Genomic DNA, 19,121 nt, shown 5'->3' with positions numbered 1-19,121 from the left:
CATCCATCTGGCCTCGGAACTAGAGGAGATCGGCGATGTGACACGGCGCCGTAGATCGCCACGCCGACTGGAGACTAAAAAACAATCATGCTAATGACACAGATTACAATCTCTGGGGTTTTGGTTTTGCCCCCCCCCCCCCCCCGCAAAAAAAGGAACTGACAGAGGGGATGGAAAATCAACTCCAGCTGGAGAGAGACCATATTGGTGAGCGAAAGGGGAGATAGACGAGGGGAGTTCGACTTCATCTATGAATGACTCAATTCAACTTCAGAAGAAATAAATCACTGTCTATTGATGAGTAGGAGTCCAAGTGTATTTATTCAGTACTGTCATTGATCACAGATCACCTTGTTTTTTTGTCATTACCGTTTGCATTAATCCCTCCCTGCCCAACGACTAAAGACTATATATAGTGTGTCAGCACCCACCAATCATCTCTTTTGAAGACCTAGTATAGACCACATTATTTAGTTTTTGGGCTACTTTCCCACCACTGGCATTTGCCCCATGCCCAGCCAATAATATGTCTGCCAGCCATGTTACCCAAAGACAGGAGGAACACGTAGCCAGTCACCAGCCATCAAAAGACCTAGTTATGAAAACAGTCCAGTTTAGCCATCAAACACTACCTCACCACGGAACGCACTACCTCACCATGAAAAGAACCACTGAACGCCCTGCCTCACTACGGAAAACACTACCTCACTACGGAACACCCTACCTCACTACGGAACACCCTACCTCACTACGGAACACCCTACCTCACTACGGAACACCCTACCTCACTACGGAAAACACTACCTCACTACGGAACACCCTACCTCACTACGGAACACCCTACCTCACTACGGAACACCCTACCTCACTACGGAACACCCTACCTCACTACGGAACACCCTACCTCACTACGGAACACCCTACCTCACTACGGAAAACACTACCTCACTACGGAAAACACTACCTCACTACGGAACACCCTACCTCACTACGGAACACCCTGCCTCACTACGGAACACCCTACGGAACACAAACACTACAGAACACCCTACCTCACTACGGAACACCCTACGGAACACAAACACTACAGAACACCCTACCTCACTACGGAACACCCTACCTCACTACGGAACACCCTGCCTCACTACGGAACACCCTGCCTCACTACGGAACACCCTGCCTCACTACGGAACACCCTGCCTAACTACGGAACACCCTGCCTCACTACGGAACACCCTGCCTCACTACGGAACACCCTGCCTCACTACGGAACACCCTGCCTCACTACGGAACACCCTGCCTCACTACGGAACACCCTGCCTCACTACGGAACACACGAGCTCACTACGGAACAAGACCAACCATGGAGGAGTTCCTGTTACGATGACTTCACGCCACGGAGGTGCCTGTGTGTTTGTGTCTATAGGGCAACAATAGAGATAGAGCTATACAGAGCTAGGACCAGAAGTGACTGAGTGCTATTGTTGTACAGGGGTCAGAATGCTGTAACACTGGAAGCACCCTGGCTGTTCCCATGCTTTCAGCTCAACAAAAAACCTTTCCACATGCCACAAACAAGTGCTTTTGGTTTTCTCCATGCATCTATTTTCCCTCACTCAAGCCCATTGCCCACTCATCCCCTCCCCCATCCCCTCCCCCTCCAAGAGGTAGTCTCTCTACAACGAGGTACAGGATAATCAGAGCAACCAGTGGTCCCTGTGTCCCCCTAGTGGAGAGAGATCTACACTACATGACCAAAAGTATGTGGACCCTGCTCGTCGAACATCTCGTTCCAAAATTTGGAGTTGGTCCCCCCCTTTGCTGCTATAACAGCCTCCACTCTTCTGGGAAGGCTTTCCACTACTGTATGCTGTAGCGTTAAGATGTCCCCTCACTGGAACTAAGGGGCCCAAACCATGATAAACAGCAGTCCTACCGATGATCCAGCAGTCCTACCGATATAGGATAAGTTGGGGGAGGGGGGGGGGGCTGATCCAGCAGTCCTACTGATCTAGGATCAGTTGGGGGCCTGATCCAGCAGTCCTACTCTGAGATGCATTACAATCACAGGCCAGCCGCACTGTTTCTGTGGACGTCTCTCACTCTGATGACCATGATGTCGCCTGACAGTAGATGAGTGACCCTCGAGTCCACCCTGCTCTGCACCCAACTGCACTCACCTCCAGCAGGTCGATCATGCGAGTCATCTGGGAGTAGATGAGGACGCGGTGTCCCTGAGTCTTCAGGCGACACAGCAGCAGATCCAGAGTGTGCAGCTTCCCACTGTCCGTGATCAGGGTCTCCTTGTCTGAAACACAGAGAGCAGAAGGCCTACATGTTGAGCATCTTAAATCCACTTTTAGGATCAGAAAAAACACATTTGCTTTCGGGAACAGCAAGTAACCAGTAACTGTGATTGTTTTGGAGGATGTTTGGCCACATGTTCCAGGACATCGACATCATAACTTGAAAGCTATTGATGAGCTTAAATCTGAAAAAGCAACCAGTGCTATCGCATCCACAGAGGACACAGTGTTATCGCATCCACAGAGGACACAGTGCTATCGCATCCACAGAGGACACAGTGCTATCGCATCCACAGAGGACACAGTGCTATCGCATCCACAGAGGACACAGTGCTATCGCATCCACAGAGGACACAGTGCTATCGCATCCACAGAGGACACAGTGCTATCGCATCCACAGAGGACACAGTGCTATTGCATCCACAGAGGACACAGTGCTATCGCATCCACAGAGGACACAGTGTTATCGCATCAACAGAGGACACAGTGCTATCGCATCCACAGAGGACACAGTGCTATCGCATCCACAGAGGACACAGTGTTATCGCATCAACAGAGGACACAGTGTTATCGCACCCACAGAGGACACAGTGCTATCGCATCAACAGAGGACACAGTGCTATCGCATCAACAGAGGACACAGTGCTATCGCATCAACAGAGGACACAGTGCTATCGCATCCACAGAGGATACAGTGCTATCGCATCCACAGAGGACACAGTGTTATCGCATCCACAGAGGACACAGTGCTATCGTATCAACAGAGGACACAGTGCTATCGCATCCACAGAGGACACAGTGTTATCGCATCCACAGAGGACACAGTGCTATCGTATCAACAGAGGACACAGTGTTATCGTATCCACAGAGGACACAGTGTTATCGCATCCACAGAGGACACAGTGTTATCGCATCCACAGAGGACACAGTGTTATCGCATCCACAGAGGACACAGTGTTATCGTATCAACAGAGGACACAGTGTTATCGCATCAACAGAGGACACAGTGCTATCGCATCCACAGAGGGCACAGTGCTATCGCATCAACAGAGGACACAGTGCTATCGCATCAACAGAGGACACAGTGCTATCGTATCAACAGAGGACACAGTGTTATCGCATCAACAGAGGACACAGTGTTATCGTATCAACAGAGGACACAGTGTTATCGCATCCACAGAGGACACAGTGCTATCGCATCCACAGAGGACACAGTGTTATCGCACCCACAGAGGACACAGTGCTATCGCATCCACAGAGGACACAGTGCTATCGCATCAACAGAGGACACAGTGTTATCGTATCAACAGAGGACACAGTGCTATCGCATCCACAGAGGACACAGTGCTATCGTATCAACAGAGGACACAGTGTTATCGTATCAACAGAGGACACAGTGCTATCGTATCAACAGAGGACACAGTGTTATCGTATCAACAGAGGACACAGTGCCTTCGTATCAACAGAGGACACAGTGTTATCGTATCAACAGAGGACACAGTGTTATCGCATCCACAGAGGACACAGTGTTATCGTATCAACAGAGGACACAGTGTTATCGTATCAACAGAGGACACAGTGTTATCGTATCAACAGAGGACACAGTGTTATCGTATCAACAGAGGACACAGTGTTATCGTATCAACAGAGGACACAGTGTTATCGCATCAACAGAGGACACAGTGTTATCGTATCGTATGGGGAAGTGAAGGAGTGAGGCAGACAGACAGACAGGCAGACAGAGACAGACAGAGAGGCAGACAGACAGGGAGGCAGACAGACAGACAGGGAACTGTGGCTGACACAGATAGTAGATACAGTCTGGCTCAGTAGGGCTGGTAACAGTCGTGACATAGAAGTCTGTACCAGATAAGCCTCTTCACCAGGCCTCCAAGACAAACACCTGTAATAAGGCTTTGGGGTCAGAGGAAGAGGGAGACACACAGGGGGAGAAAGAGGGGGAGACAGGCAGAGAGAGACACAGGAAGGAAGGAGTGAGATGAAAGAGAGATCACCCAGACCCAACAGACCAGGGTACTACCCGACCCAGACCCAACAGACCAGGGTACTGCCCGACCCAGACCCAACAGACCAGGGTACTACCCCACCCAGAACCAACAGACCAGGGTACTGCCCCACCCAGACCCAACAGACCAGGGTACTGCCCCACCCAGACCCAACAGACCAGGGTACTGCCCGACCCAGACCCAACAGACCAGGGTACTGCCCCACCCAGACCCAACAGACCAGGGTACTGCCCGACCCAGAACCAACAGACCAGGGTACTGCCCCACCCAGACCCAACAGACCAGGGTACTGCCCCACCCAGAACCAACAGACCAGGGTACTGCCCCACCCAGACCCAACAGACCAGGGTACTGCCCCACCCAGAACCAACAGACCAGGGTACTGCCCCACCCAGACCCAACAGACCAGGGTACTGCCCGACCCAGAACCAACAGACCAGGGTACTGCCCCACCCAGAACCAACAGACCAGGGTACTGCCCCACCCAGAACCAACAGACCAGGGTACTGCCCCACCCAGAACCAACAGACCAGGGTACTGCCCCACCCAGAACCAACAGACCAGGGTACTGCCCGACCCAGACCCAACAGACCAGGGTACTGCCCAGACCCAGCAGACCAGGGTACAGAACCACACAGACCAGGGTACTGCCCAGACCCAACAGACCAGGGTACAGAACCGCACAGACCCAACAGTCCAGGGTACTGCCCAGACCCAACAGACCAGGGTACTGCCCAGACCCAACAGACCAGGGTACTGCCAAGACCCAACAGACCAGGGTACTGCCAAGACCCAACAGACCAGAGTACTGCTCAGACCAGGGCATAGAACCACCCAGACCCAACAGACCAGGGTACAAAACCACCCAGACCCAACAGACCAGGGTACTGCCCAGCCCCATTCTACTTAAGCAAACAAACATTTCCATTACCTTCACTAAAACACAGTCGAGAGCTTTTGCAACTTTGTTAAGGAAGAAGAGTGAAACAATTTGCTTCCCAAAGAGGGAGTTGTTTTTTTTGTCTGCTGTGTTTGACCTTTACATTGCATCCAAACAACAGAGCAACACTTCCAACTTTTCACTCACCACAGAAGCATTTCTTCCAGCCACTTTGGCTAAACCCCAGAGGCCTCAGCCTCACCAAACACAGAGCTGTATATGGACGTGTTATTTTAAAACTACCACTTCTGAAGAGGAGGGAGTGATTCAAATAAAAACGGGATTGACTTTATTGTTGTTGTTGAAATGGACTACGGTTGTCTACCTTCTTCCAAAACAACACAAATAGCTTGATATTAGATAAATACATGTTTTTTTTTCTTTCTTCAGTATAATGCAAAATGGCTGGTTAGCAAATTGGGAACAAAGAAAGAAAGTGAGGCCACGAAATAATAACGTGGAAGAGGATTTAAAGGGTTAGTTCAGGTTACTTCCTCGTTATGGCTGCTATCAGAGAAAATGCACTACAGTACAAATGGGATAGGCTGTACACACACTGATGTCACGTTACTATGGATACCAAATGTACCAACAAGCATTGTGATCTGCCCTTCTTCATTACCTCCTCACTACCCTATCCAACCCTCTTCATTACCTTACTACCCTATCCATTACATCCCACCACCCTATCCATTACCTCCCCAGTACCCTATCCAACCCTCTTCATTACCTTACTACCCTCTCCATTACCTCCCACCACCCTATCCATTACCTCCCCAGTACCCTATCCAACCCTCTTCATTACCTTACTACCCTATCCATTACATCCCACCACCCTATCCATTACCTCCTCAGTACCCTATCCAACCATCTCCATTACCTCCTCCCACCACCCTATCCATTACCTCCTCAGTACCCTATCCAACCCTCTTCATTACCTTACTACCCTATCCATTACATCCCACCACCCTATCCATTACCTCCCACCACCCTATCCATTACCTCCCACCACCCAGACCATTACCTCCTCACTACCCTATCCATTACCTCCTCAGTACCCTATCCAACCATCTCCATTACCTCCTCACTACCCTATCCATTACCTCCTCAGTACCCTATCCAACCATCTCCATTACCTCCTCACTACCCTATCCATTACCTCACTACCCTATCCAACCATCTCCATTACCTCCTCACTACCCTATCCATTACCTCCTCAGTACCCTATCCAACCATCTCCATTACCTCCTCACTACCCTATCCATTACCTCACTACCCTATCCAACCATCTCCATTACCTCCTCACTACCCTATCCATTACCTCTTCAGTACCCTATCCAACCCTCTTCATTACCTCCCACCACCCTATCCATTACCTCCTCAGTACCCTATCCAACCCTCTGTTACCTCCTCACTAACCTATCCAACTCTCTTCATTACCTCCTCACTACCATATCCAACCCTCTTCATTACCTCCTCACTATCCTGTCCAACCCTCTTCATTACCTCCTCACAACCCTATCCATTACCTCAGTACCCTATCCATTACCTCAGTACCCTATCCATCACCTCACTACCCTATCCAACCCTCTCCGTTACCTCCTCACTACCATATCCAACCCTCTTCATTACCTCCTCACTACGCTGTCCATTACCTCAGTACCCTATCCATCACCTCACTACCCTATCCAACCCTCTCCGTTACCTCCTCACTACCATATCCAACCCTCTTCATTACCTCCTCACTACGCTGTCCATTACCTCAGTACCCTATCCAACCCTCTCTATTACCTCCCCACTACCCTATCCATTACCTCCCCACTACCCTCTCCATTACCTCCCCACTACCCTCTCCATTACCTCCCCACTACCCTCTCCATTACCTCCCCACTACCCTCTCCATTACCTCCCCACTACCCTCTCCAACTCTTCATTACCTCGCCACTACCCTATCCATTAACTCCCCACTACCCTATCCATTACCTCCCCACTACCATATCCATTACCTCCCCACTACCCTGTCCATTACCTCCCCACTACCCTATCCATTACCCCCCCACTACCCAATCCATTACCTCCTCACGACCCTCTCCATTACCTCCTCACGACCCTCTCCATTACCTCCTCACGACCCTCTCCATTACCTCCTCACGACCCTATTCAACTAGCCATTACCTCCCCACTACCCTATCCAACCCTCTCCATTACCTCAGTACCCTCTCCATTACCTCTCACTACCCTATCCATTACCTCCCCACCACCCTATCCTACCCTCTCTATTACCTCCCCACTACCCTATCCATTACCTCCCCACTAACCTCTCCATTACCTCCCCACTACCCTCTCCAACTCTTCATTACTTCCTCACTACCCTATCCATTATCTCCCTAATACCCTATCCATTACCTCCTCACTACCCTATCCATTACCTCCTCACTACCCTATCCATTACCTCCTCACTACCCTATCCATTACCTCCTCACTACCCTATCCATTACCTCCTCACTACCCTATCCATTACCTCCTCACTACCCTATCCATTACCTCCTCACTACCCTATTCAACTAGCCATGTAGAAAGAGGGGAGATCTACAGATGAAATGACTAGCGTGGGATGCTAATATGACTAAGATAATGCCTTTGGCTGCTGGACAACGAAATAAAAGTTGAAAGAAAACAAAAGAAAGTATATCAATCCAGTTGCTTTCTGTTTGGCAAACTCCACCTCCTGTACTACAGAAACCCTGCTAACCCAACAACAGTACCAGGTGCCTGTACTACAGAAACCCTGCTAACCCAACAGTACTAGGTGCCTGTACTACAGAAACCCTGCTAACCCAACAACAGTACTAGGTGCCTGTACTACAGAAACCCTGCTAACCCAACAACAGTACTAGGTGCCTGTACTACAGAAACCCTGCTACCCCAACAACAGTACCAGGTGCCTGTACTACAGAAACACTGTTAACCCAACAACAGTACTAGGTGCTTGTACTACAGAAATACAACTAACCAAACAGTACTAGGTGCCTGTACTACAGAAACCCTGTTAACCCAACAACAGTACTAGGTGCCTGTACTACAGATATACAACTAACCAAACAGTACTAGGTGCATGTACTACAGAAACCCTGTTAACCCAACAACAGTACTAGGTGCCTGTACTACAGAAACCCTGTTAACCCAACAACAGTACTAGGTGCCTGTACTACAGAAATACAACTAACCAAACAGTACTAGGTGCCTGTACTACAGAAACACTGTTAAACCTAACAACAGTACTAGGTGCCTGTACTAACCCAACAACAGTACTAGGTACCTGTACTACAGAAACCCTGCTAACCCAACAACAGTACTAGGTGCCTGTACTACAGAAACCCTGCTAACCCAACAACAGTACTAGGTACCTGTACTACAGAAACCCTGCTAACCCAACAACAGTACTAGGTGCCTGTACTACAGAAACCCTGCTAACCCAACAACAGTACTAGGTGCCTGTACTACAGAAACCCTGCTAACCCAACAACAGTACTAGGTGCCTGTACTACAGAAACCCTGCTAACCCAACAACAGTACTAGGTGCCTGTACTACAGAAACCCTGCTAACCCAACAACAGTACCAGGTGCACTAGTCCTACTATTAGCCGACCTGCCCAGTTCAGCTTGGGTTGGCCTGACTGTTTATAGACCCATGTGGGATTGATCATTTTAGGTCATTCAGTGTGTCACCGGTTTTCACACAGGGCACCTTTCCTTTGCAGTGCAGGCCATTTTGGAGTATACTTCTCCAGAAACCAGACAGGAAGGGGGGCGAGAGAGAGAGAGGAGACAGTCTAATTATGACTCTGGCTCTCTGAATAAGACAGTTGTCTGTTCTACTCTGTGTTTAGTGGTCTGGTCTCTCCACAGTGGTCTGGTCTCTCCACAGTGGTCTGGTCTCACCACAGAGGAGAGAGGAACAGAACAGATATTTGATACATTAGGATCCCATTAGCCCACAACTAGAGCAGGTGGGAGCATTACAGCGCAGGAGGGAGCATTACAGAGCAGGACGGAGCATTACAGAGCAGGAGGGAGCATTACAGAGCAGGACGGAGCGTTACAGAGCAGGACGGAGCGTTACAGAGCAGGACGGAGCGTTACAGAGCAGGACGGAGCGGAGCAGGACGGAGCGTTACAGAGCAGGACGGAGCGGAGCAGGACGGAGCGTTACAGAGCAGGACGGAGCGTTACAGAGCAGGACGGAGCGTTACAGAGCAGGACGGAGCGTTACAGAGCAGGACGGAGCGGAGCAGGACGGAGCGTTACAGAGCAGGACGGAGCGTTACAGAGCAGGACGGAGCGTTACAGAGCAGGACGGAGCGTTACAGAGCAGGACGGAGCGGAGCAGGACGGAGCATTACAGAGCGGAGCAGGACGGGGCATTACAGAGCAGGACGGAGCGGAGCAGGACAGAGCGGAGCAGGACGGAGCATTACAGTGCAGGACGGAGCAGAGCAGGACGGAGCGGAGCAGGACGGAGCATTACAGAGCAGGACGGAGCGGAGCAGGACGGAGCGGAGCAGGACGGGCATTACAGAGCAGGACGGAGCATTACAGAGCAGGACGGAGCATTACAGAGCAGGACGGAGCGGAGCAGGACAGAGCGGAGCAGGACGGAGCATTACAGTGCAGGACGGAGCATTACAGAGCAGGACGGAGCGGAGCAGGACAGAGCGGAGCAGGACGGAGCGTTACAGAGCAGGACGGAGCGTTACAGAGCAGGACGGAGCGGAGCAGGACGGAGCGTTACAGAGCAGGACGGAGCGTTACAGAGCAGGACGGAGCGGAGCAGGACGGAGCGTTACAGAGCAGGACGGAGCGTTACAGAGCAGGACGGAGCGGAGCAGGACGGAGCGTTACAGAGCAGGACGGAGCGTTACAGAGCAGGACGGAGCGGAGCAGGACGGAGCAGGATGGAGCGTTACAGAGCGGAGCAGGACGGAGCATTACAGAGCAGGACGGAGCGGAGCAGGACGGAGCGGAGCAGGACGGAGCGGAGCAGGACGGAGCGGAGCAGGACGGAGCGGAGCAGGACGGAGCGGAGCAGGACGGAGCGGAGCAGGACGGAGCATTACAGAGCAGGACGGAGCATTACAGAGCAGGACGGAGCGTTACAGAGCAGGATGGAGCGGAGCAGGACGGAGCGGAGCAGGACGGAGCGTTACAGAGCAGGACGGAGCGTTACAGTGCAGGACGGAGCATTACAGAGCAGGACGGAGCGTTACAGAGCAGGACGGAGCATTACAGTGCAGGACGGAGCGTTACAGTGCAGGACGGAGCGTTACAGTGCAGGACGGAGCGTTACAGTGCAGGACAGAGCGGAGCAGGACGGAGCGTTACAGTGCAGGACGGAGCATTACAGAGCAGGACGGAGCGGAGCAGGACAGAGCGGAGCAGGACGGAGCGTTACAGAGCAGGACGGAGCGTTACAGAGCAGGACGGAGCGGAGCAGGACGGAGCGTTACAGAGCAGGACGGAGCGGAGCAGGACGGAGCGGAGCAGGACGGAGCGTTACAGAGCAGGACGGAGCGGAGCAGGACGGAGCGGAGCAGGACGGAGCGTTACAGAGCAGGACGGAGCGGAGCAGGACGGAGCGTTACAGAGCAGGACGGAGCGTTACAGAGCAGGACGGAGCGTTACAGAGCAGGACGGAGCATTACAGAGCAGGACGGAGCATTACAGAGCAGGACGGAGCATTACAGAGCAGGACGGAGCGTTACAGAGCAGGACGGAGCGTTACAGAGCAGGACGGAGCGTTACAGAGCAGGACGGAGCGGAGCAGGACGGAGCGTTACAGAGCAGGACGGAGCGTTACAGAGCAGGACGGAGCGTTACAGAGCAGGACGGAGCGGAGCAGGACGGAGCGTTACAGAGCAGGACGGAGCGTTACAGAGCAGGACGGAGCGGAGCAGGACGGAGCGTTACAGAGCAGGACGGAGCGTTACAGAGCAGGACGGAGCGGAGCAGGACGGAGCATTACAGAGCAGGACGGAGCGGAGCAGGACGGAGCGGAGCAGGACGGAGCATTACAGTGCAGGACGGAGCATTACAGAGCAGGACGGAGCGGAGCAGGACGGAGCGTTACAGAGCAGGACGGAGCGGAGCAGGACGGAGCGGAGCAGGACGGAGCATTACAGAGCAGGACGGAGCATTACAGAGCAGGACGGAGCGGAGCAGGACAGAGCGGAGCAGGACGGAGCATTACAGTGCAGGACGGAGCGGAGCAGGACGGAGCGTTACAGAGCGGAGCAGGACGGAGCATTACAGAGCAGGACGGAGCATTACAGAGCAGGACGGAGTGGAGCAGGACGGAGCATTACAGAGCGGAGCAGGACGGGGCATTACAGAGCAGGACGGAGCGGAGCAGGACAGAGCGGAGCAGGACGGAGCATTACAGTGCAGGACGGAGCATTACAGTGCAGGACGGAGCGGAGCAGGACGGAGCGGAGCAGGACGGAGCATTACAGAGCAGGACGGAGCGGAGCAGGACGGAGCGGAGCAGGACGGGCATTACAGAGCAGGACGGAGCATTACAGAGCAGGACGGAGCATTACAGAGCAGGACGGAGCGGAGCAGGACAGAGCGGAGCAGGACGGAGCATTACAGTGCAGGACGGAGCATTACAGAGCAGGACGGAGCGGAGCAGGACAGAGCGGAGCAGGACGGAGCATTACAGTGCAGGACGGAGCGGAGCAGGACGGAGCGTTACAGAGCGGAGCAGGACGGAGCATTACAGAGCAGGACGGAGCATTACAGAGCAGGACGGAGCGGAGCAGGACGGAGCGTTACAGAGCGGAGCAGGACGGAGCGTTACAGAGCAGGACGGAGCGGAGCAGGACAGAGCGGAGCAGGACGGGGCGTGACAGAGCAGAGCGTTACAGAGCAGGACGGAGCATTACAGAGCAGGACGGAGCGGAGCAGGACGGAGCGGAGCAGGACAGAGCATTACAGAGCAGGACGGAGCGTTACAGAGCAGAGAGGAACAGAGCAGAGAGGAACAGAGCAGAGCAGAGAGGAACAGAGCAGAGTGGAGCGGAACAGAGAGGAACAGAGCAGAGCGGAAGAGAGCAGAGAGGAACAGAGCAGAGCAGAGAGGAACAGAGCAGAGCGGAACAGAGAGGAACAGAGCAGAGCGGAACAGAGCAGAGAGGAACAGAGCAGAGAGGAACAGAGCAGAGCGGAACGGAGCAGAGAGGAACAGAGCAGAGATGAACAGAGCAGAGATGAACAGAGCAGAGCGGAACAGAGCAGAGCGGAACAGAGCAGAGAGGAACAGAGCAGAGAGGAACAGAGCAGAGAGGAACAGAGCAGAGAGGAACAGAGCAGAGCGGAACAGAGCAGAGAGGAACAGAGCAGAGAGGAACAGAGCAGAGAGGAACAGAGCAGAGAGGAACAGAGCCGAGAGGAACAGAGCCGAGAGGAACAGAGCAGAGAGGAACAGAGCAGAGAGGAACAGAGCAGAGCGGAACAGAGCAGAACAGAGCAGAGAGGAACAGAGCAGAACAGAGCAGAGCGGAACAGAGCAGAGAGGAACAGAGCAGAGAGGAACTGAGCAGAGAGGAACAGAGCAGAGAGGAGCAGAACAGAGCAGAGCAGAGCGGAACAGAGCAGAGCAGAGCAGAGCAGAGCGGAACAGAGCAGAACAGAGCGGAACAGAGAGGAACAGAGCAGAGAGGAACAGAGCAGAGCAGAACAGAGCAGAGCGGAACAGAGCAGAGCGGAACAGAGCAGAGAGGAACAGAGCAGAGCGGAACAGAGCAGAACAGAGCAGAGCAGAGCGGAACAGAGCAGAGCGGAACAGAGCAGAACAGAGCAGAGCGGAACAGAGCAGAGAGGAACAGAGCAGAACAGAGCAGAGCGGAACAGAGCAGAGCGGAACAGAGCAGAGCGGAACAGAGCAGAGAGGAACAGAGCAGAGCAGAGAGGAACAGAGCAGAACAGAGCAGAGCAGAGAGGAACAGAGCAGAGAGGAACAGAGCAGAGCGGAACAGAGCAGAGCGGAACAGAGCAGAGCGGAACAGAGCAGAACAGAGCGGAACAGAGCAGAGCGGAACAGAGCAGAGAGGAACAGAGCAGAGAGGAACAGAGCAGAGAGGAACAGAGCAGAGAGGAACAGAGCAGAGCGGAACAGAGCAGAGCGGAACAGAGCAGAACAGAGCGGAACAGAGCAGAGAGGAACAGAGCAGAGCGGAACAGAGCAGAGAGGAACAGAGCAGAGCGGAACAGAGCAGAGAGGAACAGAGCAGAGCGGAACAGAGCAGAGAGGAACAGAGCAGAGCGGAACAGAGCAGAGAGGAACAGAGCAGAGCGGAACAGAGCAGAGAGGAACAGAGCAGAGCGGAACAGAGCAGAGAGGAACAGAGCAGAGCGGAACAGAGCAGAGAGGAACAGAGCAGAGAGGAACAGAGCAGAGAGGAACAGCGAAGCCTGTCCTTAAGATATATTACACACAGGCAGGTCTTTGTCAAGTCAGGCCCAACTCTGGTGAAGGGACAGAGAGAGAGACCTACACTATGTGCTTCCCCTCCAGATCCCAAATCCAGACCCAGTGGGCCAGACAGGCATAATGTGGGTAAGGTCGCCCCCTGTAGGCCTGATGAGGAGCAAATGGGGCTTCAGGGGTGGCCAAACCTAGCTGAGCTGGCCTCCTGCTGGATTCTGTTTCAACCCTTTTCCGAAACACCTGGTTTTACTAATACCCTGCTCAGGACCTGGATAAGCCAGCGTGTAGGATGGAACTAAAGTTAGCATCAAGTACAGGCCTCCAGCCAGTCAGACAGTAAACAATGATGTAGCTAACAGCGCTAGGCTAGCTGCCTGACGGTGTTGTTTCTGCCTCTCTCTCGGTGTGTGTGTGTGTGTGTGTGTGTGTGTGTGTGTGTGTGTGTGTGTGTGTCTCTCTCAGAAGGCCAGGGAGGTTTCCTGTCTTTTTAGTGGAGAGCGGAGATTCTTGAAGGGACAGGAAGACAATACTGTTTCCCACAGCCCTCACAGACAGACAGAAAGACACACACATACACACACACACACACACTTGCCTCCTAGCTTACAGCGCAGGCTCCCACAATAAACAGAAGCAAAAGTGAGAGACCAGTCATTTAGGAAGCATTGTTCCTCCTAACGCACCGTGACAGACACCACACAGACAACAACAGGGTGTTTTAGCCAGGTCCTCGTTAGGAACGTTGCACAGAAATGTTTCTTTCTGGTGCTTTCCAGCATCAGCTGTGGGGACAATTTTGAATCACCCTTTAGGGTCACATGACTCTGTTTATAAATGTATAGTAAATAATGAAGTGTCGCCGTTCGTGTCCCTCAACAGGTAAGAGTACACAGAGATAGACAGTACAAAGACGTGACCTTTGACACCAGGCCTAATGTTCACCAAACAAGTCTTTCATTTTATGATCAAAACTATTTCATCAAATCATCATCAACAACTCAAGCCATTGGCGTGTTTGTTTTGTCCAACCGAAAGCTACATGACTACATTTATTGACCGATACTGGTAAGTGGCTCACGTCATGCACAAACAAACATTCATCATAGCAGTCATTAGTTCTAAAAGGTGTGGGGCAGGGAGAGAGGTGAGAGAGAGAGCTGGGAGAGGTGAGAGAGCGAGCTGGGAGAGGTGAGAGAGAGAGCTGGGAGAGGTGAGAGAGAGAGCTGGGAGAGGTGAGAGAGAGCTGGGAGAGGTGAGAGCGAGAGAGAGAGCTGAGAGAGAGAGCTGGGAGAGGTGAGAGAGAGCTGGGAGAGGTGAGAGAGAGCTGGGAGAGGTGAGAGCGAGAGCTGGGAGAGGTGAGAGCGAGAGAGAGAGCTGAGAGAAAGAGCTGGGAGAGGTGAGAGCGAGAGAGAGGTGAGATAGAGAGGAGAGAGAGGTGAGAGAGAGAGGCGAGAGAGAGAGGTGAGAGAGAGAGTGAGAGAGAGAGAGAGAGGTGAGAGAGAGGTGAGAGAGAGAGCTGGGAGAGGTGAGCGCGAGAGAGGTGAGAGAGAGCTGGGAGAGGTGAGAGCGAGAGAGAGAGCTGAGAGAAAGAGCTGGGAGAGGTGAGAGCAAGAGAGAGAGCGAGAGAGGTGAGAGAGAGCGAGAGGTGAGAGAGAGGAGAGTGAGGTGAGAGAGAGAGCTGGGAGAGGTGAGAGCGAGAGAGCTGGGAGAGGTGAGAGAGAGAGCTGGGAGAGGTGAGAGCGGGAGAGCTGAGAGAAAGAGCTGGGAGAGGTGAGAGCAAGAGAGAGAGCGAGAGAGGTGAGAGAGAGCGAGAGGTGAGAGAGAGGAGAGTGAGGTGAGAGAGAGAGCTGGGAGAGGTGAGAGCGAGAGAGCTGGGAGAATTAAGAGCGAGAGAGCTGGGAGAGGTGAGAGCGAGAGAGCTGGGAGAGGTGAGAGAGAGCTGGGAGAGGTGAGAGAGAGCTGGGAGAGGTGAGAGAGCTGGGAGAGGTGAGAGAGAGAGCTGGGAGAGGTGAGAGAGAGAGCTGGGAGAGGTGAGAGAGAGCTGGGAGAGGTGAGAGAGAGAGCTGGGAGAGGTGAGAGCGAGAGCTGGGAGAGGTGAGAGCGAGAGAGGTGAGAGAGAGAGGGTAAAACGTTCCACTGTAATAGTGAAGATGTAAACTTGGCAGTAGAAAATCTTAACAGTATATTTGACCTCTCAGCTTCCCTATCAAATCTAAAAATCTCAAATAGAAAACCGAGGAAAATTAACAATAATGACAAATGGTTTGATGAAGAATGCAAAAATCTAAGAAAGAAATTGAGAAACCTGTCCAACCAAAAACATAGAGACCCGGAAAACATGAGTCTACGCCTTCACTATGGTGAATCACTAAAACAATACAGAAATACACTACGGAAAAAGAAGGAACAGCACGTCAGAAATCAGCTCAATGCAATTGAAGAATCCATAGACTCTAACCACTTCTGGGAAAATTGGAAAACACTAAACAAACAACAACACGAAGAATGATCTATCCAAAATGGAGATGTCTGGGTAAACCACTTCTCCAATTTTTCTGGCTCTATAACAAAGAATAAAGAGCAAAAACATATACATGATCAAATACAGATCTTAGAATCAACTATTAAAGACTACCAGAACCCACTGGATTCTCCAATTACATTGAATGAGTTACAGGACAAAGTAAAAACCCTCCAACCCAAAAAGGCCTGTGGTGTTGATGGTATCCTCAATGAAATGATCAAATATACAGACAACAAATTCCAATTGGCTATACTAAAACTCTTTAACAGCATCCTTAGCTCTGGCATCTTCCCCAATATTTGGAACCAAGGACTGATCACCCCAATCCACAAAAGTGGAGATAAATTTGACCCCAATAACTACCGTGGAATATGTGTCAACAGTAACCTTGGGAAAATCCTCTGCATTATTATTAACAGCAGACTAGTACATTTCCTCAATGAAAACAATGTACTGAGCAAATGTCAAATTGGCTTTTTACCAAATTACCGTACAACAGACCATGTATTCACCCTGCACACCTTAATTGACAACCAAACAAACCAAAACAAAGGCAAAGTCTTCTCATGCTTTGTTGATTTCAAAAAAGCCTTCGACTCAATCTGGCATGGGGGTCTGCTATACAAACTGATGGAAAGTGGTGTTGGGGGTAAAACATACGACATTATAAAATCCATGTACACAAACAACAAGTGTGCGGTTAAAATTGGCAAAAAAACACACACATTTCTTCACACAGGGTCGTGGGGTTAGACAGGGATGCAGCTTAAGCCCCACCCTCTTCAACATATATATCAACGAATTGGCGCGGGCACTAGAACAGTCTGCAGCACCCGGCCTCCCCCTGCTAGAATCCGAAGTCAAATGTCTACTGTTTGCTGATGATCTGGTGCTTCTGTCACCAACCAATGAGGGCCTACAGCAGCACCTAGATCTTATGCACAGATTATGTCAGACCTGGGCCCTGACAGTAAATCTCAGTAAGACCAAAATAATGGTGTTCCAAAAAAGGTCCAGTCACCAGGACCACAAATACAAATCCCATCTAGACACTGTTGCACTAGAGCACACAAAAAACTATACATACCTTGGCCTAAACATCAGCGCCACAGGTAACTTCCACAAAGCTGTGAACGATCTGAGAGACAAGGCAAGAAGGGCATTCTATGCCATCAAAAGAAACATAAATTTCAACATACCAATTAGGATCTGGCTAAAAATACTTGAATCAGTCATAGAGCCCATTGCCCTTTATGGTTGTGAGGTCTGGGGTCCGCTCACCAACCAAGACTTCACAAAATGGGACAAACACCAAATTGAGACTCTGCACGCAGAATTCTGCAAAAATATCCTCCGTGTACAACGTAAAACACCAAATAATGCATGCAGAGCAGAATTAGGGTCGATACACACTAATTATCAAAATCCAGAAAAGAGCCGTTAAATTCTACAACCACCTAAAAGGAAGTGATTCCCAAACCTTCCATAACAAAGCCATCACAAACAGAGAGATGAACCTGGAGAAGAGTCCCCTAAGCAAGCTGGTCCTGGGGCTCTGTTCACAAACACAAACACACCCCACAGAGCCCCAGGACAACAGCACAATTAGACCCAACCAAACTATGAGAAAACAAAAAGATAATTACTTAACACATTGGAAAGAATTAACAAAAAAACAGAGCAAACTAGAATGCTATTTGGCCCTACACAGAGAGTACACAGCGGCAGAATACCTGACCACTGTGACTGACCCAAAATTAAGGAAAGCTTTGACTATGTACAGACTCAGTGAGCATAGCCTTGCTATTGAGAAAGGCCGCCGTAGGCAGACATGGCTCTCAAGAGAAGACTGCCCACAAAATGAGATGGAAACTGAGCTGCACTTCCTAACCTCCTGCCCAATGTATGACCATATTAGAGAGACATATTTCCCCCAGATCACACAGATCCACAAAGAATTCGAAAACAAATCCAATTTTGAAAAACTCCCATATCTACTGGGTGAAATTCCACAGTGTGCCATCACAGCAGCAAGATTTGTGACCTGTTGCCACGAGAAAAGGGCAACCAGTGAAGAACAAACACCATTGTAAATACAACCCATATTTATGCTTATTTATTTTATCTTGTGTCCATTAACCATTTGTACATTGTTAAAACACTGTATATATATATAATAAGACATTTGTAATCTCTTTACTGTTTTCAAACTGTTGTATGTGTAATGTTTACTGTTAATTTTTGTTGTTTTTCACTTTATATATTCACTTTGTATGTTGTCTACCTCACTTGCTTTGGCAATGTTAACACATGTTTCCCATGCCAATAAAGCCCTTGAATTGAATTGAATTGAGAGCTGGGAGAGGTGAGAGCGAGAGAGAGAGCGAGAGAGGTGAGAGAGCGGTGAGAGAGAGCGAGAGAGGTGAGAGAGCGGTGAGAGAGAGCGAGAGGTGAGAGAGCGGTGAGAGAGAGGTGAGATAGAGAGGTGAGATAGAGAGGTGAGATAGAGAGGTGAGATAGAGAGGTGAGATAGAGAGGTGAGAGAGAGAGGTGAGAGAGTGGTGAGAGAGAGCGAGAGGTGAGATAGAGAGGTGAGATAGAGAGGTGAGATAGAGAGGTGAGAGAGCGGTGAGAGAGAGCGAGAGGTGAGTGAGAGAGGTGAGATAGAGAGGTGAGATAGAGAGGTGAGATAGAGAGGTGAGATAGAGAGGTGAGATAGAGAGGTGAGAGAGAGAGGTGAGATAGAGAGGTGAGATAGAGAGGTGAGATAGAGAGGTGAGATAGAGCGAGAGGTGAGTGAGAGAGAGGTGAGATAGAGAGGTGAGATAGAGAGGTGAGA

General features: G+C 51.1%; 1 protein-coding gene and 1 long non-coding RNA gene across 51 annotated transcripts in view; one reads left to right on the top strand and one right to left on the bottom strand.

The window, feature by feature from the left end:
* ino80 (INO80 complex ATPase subunit) overlaps window positions 1-19,121 on the bottom strand; it is a 122,097-nt gene that overhangs the window by 28,029 nt on the left and 74,947 nt on the right. For all 50 annotated transcript variants that reach the window (XM_052524268.1, XM_052524270.1, XM_052524271.1 and 47 more), the window contains exon 27: window positions 2,181-2,308. In XM_052524268.1, coding sequence (XP_052380228.1) covers window positions 2,181-2,308 — 128 coding nt within the window. The remainder of the gene's footprint in view (window positions 1-2,180; window positions 2,309-19,121) is intronic.
* On the top strand, window positions 7,927-8,892 carry LOC127931460 (uncharacterized). Its single transcript, XR_008141294.1, has 3 exons — window positions 7,927-8,170; window positions 8,429-8,472; window positions 8,721-8,892. It is a non-coding gene; the product is annotated as an uncharacterized LOC127931460 (long non-coding RNA).

The sequence above is a fragment of the Oncorhynchus keta genome, chromosome 8 (genome assembly GCF_023373465.1).
Source record: "Oncorhynchus keta strain PuntledgeMale-10-30-2019 chromosome 8, Oket_V2, whole genome shotgun sequence".
NCBI classification, from domain to species: domain Eukaryota; kingdom Metazoa; phylum Chordata; class Actinopteri; order Salmoniformes; family Salmonidae; genus Oncorhynchus; species Oncorhynchus keta.
This window is presented reverse-complemented; position numbering and strand designations above follow the sequence as displayed.